Source organism: Bemisia tabaci, chromosome 3, assembly GCF_918797505.1.
Source record: "Bemisia tabaci chromosome 3, PGI_BMITA_v3".
NCBI lineage: Eukaryota > Metazoa > Arthropoda > Insecta > Hemiptera > Aleyrodidae > Bemisia > Bemisia tabaci.
The window spans coordinates 32,058,131-32,070,487 of record NC_092795.1 but is presented as its reverse complement, the minus strand read 5'-3'; the positions used below and the strand labels follow the sequence as shown (position 1 = coordinate 32,070,487).

At 42.2% G+C, this 12,357-nt stretch overlaps 2 protein-coding genes across 5 annotated transcripts in view; both read left to right on the top strand.

The window, feature by feature from the left end:
- The window catches only part of LOC109043827 (rho guanine nucleotide exchange factor 10), a 181,786-nt gene that overhangs the window by 18,662 nt on the left and 150,767 nt on the right, over positions 1–12,357 (top strand). The window lies entirely within an intron of this gene.
- On the top strand, positions 269–4,203 carry LOC140224235 (uncharacterized). Its single transcript, XM_072298165.1, has 4 exons — positions 269–606; positions 1,780–1,876; positions 2,443–2,564; positions 3,691–4,203. Exons 3-4 carry the CDS (start codon positions 2,455–2,457, stop codon positions 4,073–4,075), a joined length of 495 nt encoding a protein of 164 aa, XP_072154266.1. The 5' UTR covers positions 269–606; positions 1,780–1,876; positions 2,443–2,454; the 3' UTR covers positions 4,076–4,203.

Sequence of the window (12,357 nt, the reverse complement as noted above, 5' to 3'; positions counted from 1 at the left end):
GTGCGCGTGGCGTGCTGACGCGCCCGCTCGACGCAATTCCGACTTCGGCCGCTAGTTGCAGTTCGATCGCTCGGTTCCCTATCGCAAAGCTGCAAACCAGCCTGGTGGGGAGTCGGCGATCGACTATAAATAGTGGCCGGAGCATAGGCCGGGCACCAGTATTTGATCAAGATTCGTAGGAGACCAACCAGTCCCAGTCGTCGGCTCGTCCCGTAAGCACGAGGGCTATGGCCCGAACCACAGAATATATAGGCTTCACCAACAGAAGGCTCACTCCCAGCGTATCTCGGTCGAAGAAGAAGAACACACCCAGAAAGTAATGTTTACATTGAGAACCTAACCTAAATCTGCTGACTTTGTCCTCCCTCGTGCGTGCTGGACTGCTGGGAGAATGAGCATGAGGATTTTTGAAAATGACGAACGAACAGTTTAATTATTAACGCTAAACTTTTCTTTTGTTGTATGATTTTGATAATTTCTAATTTCAAGTTGCTGTTATGTTTTTTTCATCTGTTGTCTTGGTGGTTAAGTTGGTTATCCTAAAATGTGAAGTGATGTAGTTCGTTTTTGGGCCAGTATCTCTTGCGACGAGGAGAAGCCCTAAAGGTATGTGTTACCTAAATTTGATTACCATGTTATTAATTTTTCTCAAACTTGGTTCCTGAAAAACCTTACGCTATTGTCAGTGGATGAATACACTCCCAAATGGGTTTTTTAACCTTAAGATGATTCGTCAAGCTCAAGTGACGTCCTAGAACTGGCATGTGTTATATTGCATCGATCAGGTTAAAAATCTCGGCAGATTTGGAATTTTTAGCACAAAAACGGACGTAAGCCTCTGCACGTTAGCCTGAAGAATCATTCTAAACCCAAAAATTGACAAAATTCAGAGAAATGAAAGCAGGATAGAGTTTGGAAAAAAACATTGCATTTGACACAGTAATCGGTAGCTGAATTGAATGCGAGGTTTTTTTTCCGAACACTATTCTGCCTTCATTCTCTGAATTTTGCCAATTTTTAGGTTTAGCATGATTCATTAGGCTAATGTGCAGGGGTTTTCATCCTTTTTTTGGCTAAAAATTCCAAATCTGCCGAGACTTTTGACCTAATCAATGAGATATCGCATGCCAGTCCGACCACGCCACTTGAGCTTGACGAATCACCTTAATGATCCATTACTTAACCAGCTACTGTTACACAACTAATTTATCTGATGAAATGATGCTCCTGGCAATGATGGTTTTGTGCATTGCTGATAGGTAAGTAGCTGTGCTGCTTCATTTTAAAGCCAATCCCCTTCAATCTTTTGGATCTACAATATTTTAAGGTGACCCTTCCAATAGACTGACATATTGAAGGTCAATCTTTCCCAAAGTTTGTCAGTATTTGTGGCTAGTAATCTTTTCAACAAGGAAATAATATGAATGAAATGCATTAATGAAGCATCCAGCCCTCATCTGACTGATAAAGATTCTGGCAATTTAACCTGGGAAATGTCAATCACTCTCAACCTTTCCAGATGTAATCGACTCTCTCTAGTGAATTAAGGGTTAATTATGAAGGGACCAGTGTATCACCGCATGGCTTGCACAAGCCCTGTAGGTACTTATTTTCTCTGGTGGTTGAAAGTCACCACTGATGCCTCAAAGTTGTTCCTTATCAGTCTTTATGATCGCATCCTACTATGCAACTGTGATTAATAATGTGGATGAAACTTTAAGTTCAGAATAGGAATCATGTCAAAAGAGATACTAATTTGTACCTAATTAATGTTTTCAGATGGCTACAAAGAGGCAGGCAGCACTAAGTCAACTTGCCAGAATGTAAAGTAATATCCCTATCTACTAGCAGCTCTCTAGGAAAGTGAAGTCTTACGGTAAGTGTATCACAGTTTGTATGCAACATTTTCTGCAGTACACAACAAAAAAATAGAATATTTTGGTCCTTGATCTTGGCAGATAAATTCAACTAAGTACAAGCAACTTCAATGAAACTTGTACTTACATTTAAGAAGCATTCTGTCACATTTAAGCAGTCATTCTGCCTACTTTAAACGTTAATTATTGGGAGCTTGGTGGATTTGTAATCTCACGTGGAAAGCCCTGGACACACAATTGCATCCAAGGCTTGTCCTTCAGATAAATACTTCTACATTTTGTGACACTGTTTTACATGGACTCAGTGCCCAACACTGTAAGTATCCTACCGGTCAAAAAATTTGTAAATTTTTCAGCCTAAATAGCAGGTTGTAAAACCTGTAAATAGCCACTTTAATAGCTACCTGTATGAAATCCCTCTACTCAGCTCTTCCAGCAGATTTGCACCAGGGTTACTATCCTACCTCCCATCCTAGAATGACCCTGTAAAGTTATTAAATTCAGCATTTGTACTTATCTATGCAGTATTTCATTAAAGTCAATCTTTCAATTTTTCTTCTTTCAGGCGTAGCCAACGATGTTAACTGCAAAGCAACGAAGGGCCTGCGCCAAGTGTGGACATAGCAGCAGTAAATCATCCCGGTCTTTCCATCGAATTCCTAAACCAGGAGGAGCCAATACGGAAAAGTAAGCTTTCTCCTGTCATTTAGTAAATATTAGTTGTACAAATTGCTTGCGAACCAGCAGACATTGAGGTTGTTGCTTCTTTTAAAAATGTGATACCTTTTTTTTCAAACAAGGCTGCTATTAGCATTGGAGAATTAGCAACAATGCAAAGCAAGAATTGATATTCATCAGCTGATGTAGTTTCGTCTTGCATATAAGCTGTCTCCTCTGCCTTTTTTGTTCTCTAAATTAAATCGCTTCGGACCTGAACTTTCATCACTTATTTCTTTTAAATAAAGGGAGCAATTGATTTTAAATCTTTTCCTTAAGGTAATTAATCAAGTGGCTGATTTGTTAACTAGATCTGTGTCGGTTTGCAAATCCAAGGAACTCATTGTGAGACTGGGACTCAGACTTTAGCAAGATTCAAATCTGGAGTTCCAGACAAAATTCTAGTCAAACTTTGTAGAGAGAATTCTAGTATAAAAATTGCTTTGTACAGTTTGTTTTAAAATGAGGTCTGGTGAGGTTTTTCTCATCTGTAGCTAAAAATGTTGGACCTGCATGTTTTCCCAGGTAGCATCTTTTCACAATGGAATTAATTTCTGGGGAGGCGAAATATGGCAATGCCGTGAGAGGAAAAATTAATACGCCTTATATCAGCTGATTTTCTTCATAACTGCTGCGCCCGAATCATAAAAATATGCACTGCTACAGAATTGTTTCCTTTTCAATTCTAATTTTTGAGAGGGCGTGATGGAGAAATTGCAACAGTGCGAAGCACAAATTAATATTCATCAGCTGATGTAGTTTCGTCTTGTATAACCTGTCCTTTCTGCCTCCCTTGTTCTCTAGAATGAATAGCTTGTGCCCCAAACTTTCATACCTTATTCCTTATTTCAAACTTATTTCTTTTCTTGAACTGGGTCATGTTCAAAAGGGACCCCACAGCATTTAAAACCCGTAGTAAGTAAATTAACATACATTATTGCAAAATTCCCTTTACTTCTGACAATATTACAAGTAGCCTCCACAAACTTCTCCTTTCATGCTAGATAGAACCCAGATCTCTAATTTTGATCATAAGTTTTCAGTTTTTACACCTTTCATATCGTTACTAATCCTTGTGTACTTTCCTTTGTTGCAGATGCCGTCAGTGGGCAAGTTGGCTTTACCCACAAAGTAACTGGGAGTCTGAATCTGATCTACTGGCCCTGTACAAAAAGTCGAGAGTTGTTTGCTCAAGTCATTTTACCGAAGCAGACTTTTCGGACAATGTGCGACGAACACTGCGTAGAGCTGCTGTACCTCATGTCACATCCACGGATAAATCTGCCACTTCACTGATTGCAACCATTGAGCCACCGAGTTCTATTGATGCTGCAAGCTGTGGATCTTCACAGCAGAATGGAGAGATCGGCATAGAACTAGGGCCATCCTCTGAATCCATCCTTGGTTATGAAACCCATACTTCTACGCTACCGCAAGATACCATCATCAGCAACATACCATTTCTCCGCTTAGTAAAATGACGTAACATTTGAAATTTAGTTTTGATAAGGAGAATGCTGATTCTTGTTACCTACTTGTGTTCAGAATTCAGTCAAATGTTTGTACATTTTTTTCCATTCAGAATTAAATTACTTTCCATTAAAAGCAATGCCTTTGGAGTATCATTTATTTACGCCACTCTCCTAAGTACTTCTTTTTCCAAAACATCAACTTTACTCCTTCAATTCTAAACGGCAAGTATGTACTTAGAAATATCAGATCCTGAGGAGAATTCAATAATAGTACCTACCTGTCTCTAAGGTTTCGAAGGTTTCAGATAGATCTACCTGATCTAATAGAGGGAAAATTGAGAGTAAGCTAATTTTTGGCGGAGTATTCTAACTCTCCTTATGCCATCAAGCACCGTTTGCTTCTAAAATCAGGTGACTACCGATACTCTTGAAACGTTGATGGGTGAAATGCACAAATTTAACAATTTCAGGGCTTTTTTAGTTTCCTTTGGTACCTTCTACTTTGATTTTGGTAAAATGAGCATCAGTGTTCATTCAAATTTGTTATGAATAGTCATGAAGATTAAACATAGTGCTTTGTAACAACGTCCAAGTAACAATTTTCGAGTTAAAAAGATAATTGAAGATAGGAAATATGAAAGAATTTGAAATCTGGTACACATGCTTTAAATTTATTAAGTCATCATTTCATCTGATCATTTCACAATCAGCCCACATTAATGAACACACGTTGAATCTTTTTCATGGATTAATTTTAATGAGAGTAAAATCAATTGATTCATTAAAATTATTATCGTTGCGTATAATTTAACTCGACAAAACCCGATTCGATTTCCCATTTGAGAAGCGTCAATTCAAATAAACCGCCGTTCACTTTATTGTAATTGTTGGCAATCTTGCACTCATTTGACAACAATGCAGACAGCCGGAAAGTACAAACAGTGATACATTGGAGTTTACGGGAGTGAACCTTCTGTTGGTGAAGCCTATATATTCTGTGCCCGAACCTCCGCGGCACAGACCCGCACTACAATCACGCCCCGGACGCGTACACCAAACTCGGCTCAGACCCGAACCCCCAAACTCGGCTCAGACCCGAACCCCCCCCCCTCCCCCATCTCATAGCCCACTCTCCAACCTTAGACCTGTTCATATATATGTGTATGTGAAGCAATAGTTGAAATAGCATAAATAAATATGTGTCATGTAGCCCTCATAGTTCATCCTTTATCAACAACCAAAAACCACCCTCCTTACATTGGTGGAGGCGCAACGATCCCGGACCACACAACAACATCTCTACCAGGCTCTACCCCCCAGCACCACGTCATCTTGAAGGATCCAGCACCAGTGCCAAAATTGAAAGTTCCTTTTTAAGGTTGATTGCTCCTTTTTTTTTTAACTAGAGCGTAGCGCTCCTGTCATAGCGCATATCCGCTCTCGGTCTGCTCGCGCCATTGTCAAGGCGTTACCCCTGGCCATTGTCACGGCCGTTAAGAGCGGCCGATACTTCAGCAGCTCCGCCATTGTCACGGCGTATCGAGCTAATTTTTTTTCTGCTTTTGCCCCCTCCTTTTTTTTCTTAGAGCGTCGCGCTCCTGTCATAGCGCGTATCCGCTCTCGGTCTGCTCGCGCCATTGTCAAGGCGTTACCCCTGGCCATTGTCACGGCCGTTAAGAGCGACCGATACCTCAGCAGCTCCGCCATTGTCACGGCGTACTGAGCTAAGAAACATAATTTTTTTTATTATTTTTTTTTTCCTTAGAGCGTAGCGCTTTTGTCATAGCGCACATCCGCTCTCAGTAGCTCGCGCCATTGTCACGGCGTTACCCCTGGCTATTGTCACAGCCGTTAAGAGCACTGATAACTAAACAGCTCCGCTATTGTCACAGCGTATTGAGCTACATTTTTTTTTTGCTTTTGCAACGGGGCAGCTCCCGCTTAGCGGTAACGTAGCGCCCCCTTTTTTTTTCTATTTTTTTCCCCCCCTCCTTTTCTCAACCTTAAAAACGACGACATGGCACAAGAAGTCAGCTACATCACAACAAAGGTGAAGGACAAAAACTTCAAGATAAAAGCAGACAACTATGCTGAGCATTTACTAAAAAAGAACATGGATAACCCGGAAACAAGGACGAAGAAGAACAACATCACCCATGAACTACGGCAACAACTTCCTGAAATTCCGTCAACTGCAACACGAGCCCAACCACGAGGAAAGCTCTACTTGCCTCGTTTTTCCACAACAATCAGCGAGCACAAGGAGCTGGACGAAATCCTGCATTCACGCCTCTACGACACAGATGCGCCGTCAGAATCTGAGGACGAGCATTCGAGCAAACTGAACTTGAACCAGCCCACTAAGTATTGAATATAGCCCACATGCTATATTACAAAATGTACATAATTTAAGAATACTTAAGGACATATAATATACAGCTTAGACTTAAGACAGAGCACTACGAAAGTTGGCAACTACGCCCCAAAAAATCACCAGCCTCTTCGCTAAGATTTACGGCCACAGCGGCACGAGCACCCACTGCAGCGCAGCAGTCTCCAGTCCACTCATCCTTCCGTCATATCCCGACGCCCGAGCATACCCCCCCCCCCCCTTCCTGACTACTTTCCCCGCCAAACCGGAGGCTCTCCTGACACACATTCATTGCCAGAGCATACACTTCGCTCTATGAAAATGATGTGGCTTCCATCCTCACAGCAACATAACGAACCAGAATCTGGCATCACGCAGCATCCCAGACAGAAACTTCAAGACTCTTCGTTTTATCGACAACTGAATGAGAAGCAATGGGCCTCCCACAATCAGCAGGGAGACTACATTTCGACAATTCTCTCTCCGAAACGTCTCTGGAACATATGGAAATCTTGGCTAATCATTTCATTCACGATTACCATGTGAATTCACGAGCGAAGGATGAAATCTTCGAAGAGCCCCAGCACTCATCTGCTCCCGCTAACACTCTGGACCTGCCTGCTGCCATTATACAAATCTCGTTACGGCCACAAGTGCGTGGCGCACTTCTGCTTTCAAGACCGTCAAAATATCGCATTTTCTCAAGAGGCCCTAGACTCATCCTAGCCGAACATCGCATCAACCGCAAACTAGACGCCCTCCTGACCTCACTTGAAGACGACTGGACCTCAGCCCTCGAACAGCCAAGAAAACCGCTCCTCAAATTTCTAAGTGCGCCTTTTTCGATTATTTTACAAATACAATATTACTTTAAGTACATATGAGCCAGCTACCGTTAAGCGCCCAACTAGTTTTAGATATACCATAATTTTTCCTTATGTGGCAGCTACAACTCAGCGCCCTCCTAATTTAAGATAGAATGTAATTTTTTTCTGAGGCAGCTACCACTAAGCGCCCGACTAGTTTATTTAAGATATACCACAATTTTTTCTTCTGAGGCAGCCACCCTTCTCAGCGCCTCTTACTCATGCCGGCCGCTCTTTAGCGCCCATGAGTTAGCTAGAATTATGCTGTAAGAAGCCCCCCCCCCCCATTATTAGCACCCCTTTCAAATGTTCACGTGGCAGCTTCCATAGTTAGCGCCCGTTTTTTCACCCTCCATCTTGCCTGGCTGTCCGGCCTTTTGAAATTGCTTCGCAATTTTGTTAGGTGCGTAAGGTGTGGCGGCGCGGCACTCGCACTCAGCAGTGCGCGTGGCGTGCTGACGCGCCCGCTCGACGCAATTCCGACTTCGGCCGCTAGTTGCAGTTCGATCGCTCGGTTCCCTATCGCAAAGCTGCAAACCAGCCTGGTGGGGAGTCGGCGATCGACTATAAATAGTGGCCGGAGCATAGGCCGGGCACCAGTATTTGATCAAGATTCGTAGGAGACCAACCAGTCCCAGTCGTCGGCTCGTCCCGTAAGCACGAGGGCTATGGCCCGAACCTCCGCGGCACAGACCCGCACTACAATCACGCCCCGGACGCGTACACCAAACTCGGCTCAGACCCGAACCCCCAAACTCGGCTCAGACCCGAACCCCCCCCCCCCCTCCCCCATCTCATAGCCCACTCTCCAACCTTAGACCTGTTCATATATATGTGTATGTGAAGCAATAGTTGAAATAGCATAAATAAATATGTGTCATGTAGCCCTCATAGTTCATCCTTTATCAACAACCAAAAACCACCCTCCTTACACATGCAATTGAACAGCTTACGCACGTCCATATGTTTTCATGTATGTTTGTGGGCTTTTCAAAGGTGATGTATGTTCGCAGTGTGCGAGTCCGGATTAGAATTATTCTGGCACGAGACCCGCGGCCGGCAGGCCATATCGCCGTTTAACCTTTTCTTGAATTACAATCCCACTCCAGTTTATTACCGCCGCTATGAGTCCTACTCCTACTCGCTAACTGCATTTTAATCTCGGCACCGGCACCGGTCTTGCGAGTCGTGTACAGTAGGACGGAAATTCATATTTTTGGCGGTTGAAGCAAAGGCGGACATTGAATCAGGTGTAAATTCGAAGGGTTCTATTCATAGGCGTTTTTTAAACAAGTCCTTTCTCTTGAAGGTCCCATTTGGTCTCATGACAGCTTGTGAAAACATTCAAGAAAGTCGGCAAACCGCTATGTTTATTAAAATTGTAATGGTCGTATTTTAAACAGATACTTCACTTGGGAGGCCTCATTTGGTTTGCACTGTTATCAAGAAAGGTTCAAGGAGGCCCCTTAAATAGAAGCATAGAAAGGACGGTTTTTGCAAACCTCGAGTCTTGTCACTCAGTCGAAGAACTTTGGAAATGAGTCCTTGGAAGGGAATTACAATGATTTACCACAACAAAAAATACAAAATACTGAAGAATATAATAAGAGTTTGTAAATTTTAAGGTAGGTTGGCACCTACCTTAAAGTTTGTCAAAATCATAACATTTTACTTCGGTAGTTTGTACTTTTTGCGGTGGCAAATCATCGTAATTCTCTTCCACGGACTCATTTCCAAAGTTACACGACTAAATTACACGACTCGACATTAGCAAAAATCGTCCTTTTTATGATGCTATTCAGAGGGCCTCCTTTCCCTCCCGTAATCACAGTGTAAATCGAATAGGGCCCTCTAAGTGAAGTGCCTATTTAAGGTGTACGACTGTACGACTTTGAATACGGCCCTTACTATTTTAATAAACGTAGGCTGTTTGCCTGTCCCCCCGAATGTTTTTAAAAAGCTGCCATTAAAAGTTTGAGGACTTGAAGTCGAGGGGGGTCCCAGGAATCCTGCATGCTGCTTTCTTTGAATTTTTCATAAGTGACTTTCAAGCTTATCTCGAGTGCGCCGTTTTACCTTGCCCCAGTGCGACGGGCATGGAACGGTTACTCGTCTGTTGACACAGCATCCTTAATCCGCGGTCGCATGCACTCGCACTCGGCGGTATTCGCATAAAAATACCGGCCAAGACTCGAGGAGTCGTCTGGGGACTCCTGGTCGCCGCACAGGGGAACCAGTCTTCGACTGAAATTGGACTTGAAATCACACTGGAAGAAAAGTCTTTTGCACCCTCAGTCCGGACTGTTAATTTAAAACATTTGACAAGAAAAAATACTCTTGTTTTAATCGAACTTTTTCTTGAAATCGAAAGCAATCCGCTTAAATCAAGAGGCTTAGCTCTCGATTCAACCAAAAATCAGATTTAAATCAAGAGTATTTCTTCTCGTCAATTTTTTTAAGAGTCTCCACTCTGGATCCAAGAGACTTTTTTCTAGTGTAGAGGAGTAACTAAGAGTTCTGTGACCATCTGAATTTTCATTTTTTGCCATCGTTCCCTCGATAGCGTTCTACCAGGCTGAATTCAAATATTTCCTTGCCTATCGAAAGATGATAGAAGTCTCTTGATGAGCCCACTCCGTCCCGATATTAAAAACATAAGTCACGGGCTCTCGCAAAGCGGAGTTTGGAGGGCGCGAAGCCCTCTAGGGTTGGACCGCGTAGACCTCCAGTATTTTTTTTACATAATTTCAATTGATCGGGTCTGCTTTTTTAAACTAACATTTTCAAAGGACATCAAATCTAAAACCAAATTATTCAGTGCCGGGTGAATTGCGATATTTTTTTGATATGATGCTCTTCGCGACCTCCTAAGCACGATAGGCTTTTAAAATCGAAGTTTTTGTGCCAATCTCGGGAAATGGGGTCTGAAGAAAGTATTTTTCGGCAATTCAATACGTGTTACCATGCGGAGAAGTCACCGTTGCTTTTAAACGTGGGCGTTGTATCCTGACAAAGATGTAAACTTTTAAATTTCCACGTCATGTCCAATTTCTCCGATTTACTGGCTCCTCTGTGCGTCGTCTTGCGTCTCATCCAACTATGCGCGCCACTTCCTTCGCTTCTTGGGAGCGGGTTTTAGGTATTCGCTTTTCACTGTCGTCGTCCTCTCCCCACTACACGGGACGTGGAACGTCCTGTGAAAAGAGGGTGGACAAGTCTGTCGTACCACCGAAGAAAGCATCGACAGTCGAACCAAGTTTGATACCAGATGTGACAATAAATTCGTCGAAAAGTCATCGGAAAACTGGAAAAGTCGGGGAATTGTTTTGCGCTAGATTGTATTTCTCTCCGCTTGTTGAAAAGTTCAACTATTTTCAATTTCAGGAGACTTCACGCGATAGTTTTTTTTTTATTTAAAGCACATTTTCACGAAAAAATCATGGCAACAAAGTTATGGAAAAGTCGAGGAATTTCTTGTTTTATGTTGTAGGGTCGTTTTTTTTTTTTTTTTTTTTTTTTTTTTTTTTTTTTTTTTTTTTTTTTTTTTAAAGATTAGAAGTCAGTCTCAGTAGGAAATGGTTTCAATTTGCACAGTACAGCTGTGGTGATATTGCGCCTGGGATGGGGTAAGCCCGTATCTTACAATGGAAGCAGGGCTCTCAAAGTGGCACTATAACTCTTAAATTTCTCAGCCCGTTCTGCATGAAATTCCTCGACAATTGCAATGTGTCATCTGTGATGTGTTATCGATTGACTCGTTGAGCCTAAGATCTTTGAGGCTAACAGTCAACAACGCCATTGATGAGCCTTTTTGAGGACTCTAGTTTGATCGTGTGATGCGGGCACTAAACTCTGGCTGGTGCATGTTCTCATCTGCTCAAGTCGGTCCATGCAATAATTATTGATAGACTCAGGTTTATCGTATGATCGTAACCCATGTAAACCGAATTGCAGTTGATAATGGTGCCGTAAGGTACCGAAACGTCCTGCCTTTTATTGTGTATTTTTAGCCTTGTTTCCGCTTTTTCCTATGTTTTCGTTTATCGTTTCCGTTTCGGGCTGCTTTCACATACCCTTTGTTTTCCACCGAATTGCAAATTTACATCATGCATGATTTTATTTTTAAGGAAAATGAATGGTCTTTGTTGTTCTCCCAACCATTAATTGATGATCATATTTCTGCATCTGGAGAATGAAACATTTTCATAACTTTAATTTTTTTTGTTTTCTTTTTTTGTTGCAGGTAAGCTTGACGTGATTTCTTGAATCGCTCATCTCAATCGTTCATTACGTAAGGTTTGTGTCAGGATTGTTATTTCAAAGCCAATGCTCGCTAACAATTAGTTTATCACGATTAGTGAAACGCGAGAAAGCAAAATTGTTCACAAATGCTAAAGACGCCAGTTTTTCCTCCTCTTTATTTTAGTGTGATATCCCTTGTTAGTAACATCGTATTTAATTGACCATAACTGCCGTCTGATCTCGAACCCCCTTCCTGTAATTCATCTTATTCTTGGAACATCATATAATCACTGCGTATCTTTAATTTACTGCATTTACATATAAATCCTGCGACGTCTGCCGCTCAAGGTTTTCCCCGTATTATATGAAATTCGGCGTCTCCATTTTGTTGCTCAGCTGACAAAAAGACGTAACTACACGTTGAGATGAGCCCGTGAAAGCATTGAGTTATATGGACGACAGGGTTCATCCCGAAGTGTAGTTACGCCTTTGTGCCAGACAAACGACGATTTATACCTACCGCACGACTCGGGTCACTCGGAGTGATCGCTACGGCGAGGGAGGCGACGTAATAATGATATCATGTTGGATCTTAATTAGACCCACGCATTCTGTGTATAAAAGTCCATCTGCTACTTAAATCCGTTGAATGGATTTCTTTCGCGTAAATGGAACCTGTCATGCTCGGAGGCAGGAAACCCATAAATCTTTAAGTTGTTTGTCATTGCGATCATTAAAATTAACCTCGCTTTTCAAAAATTTTCTCTGAACAGATGAGGTATTTTAAAATGATTCCCCGTGGTAGACTGTCG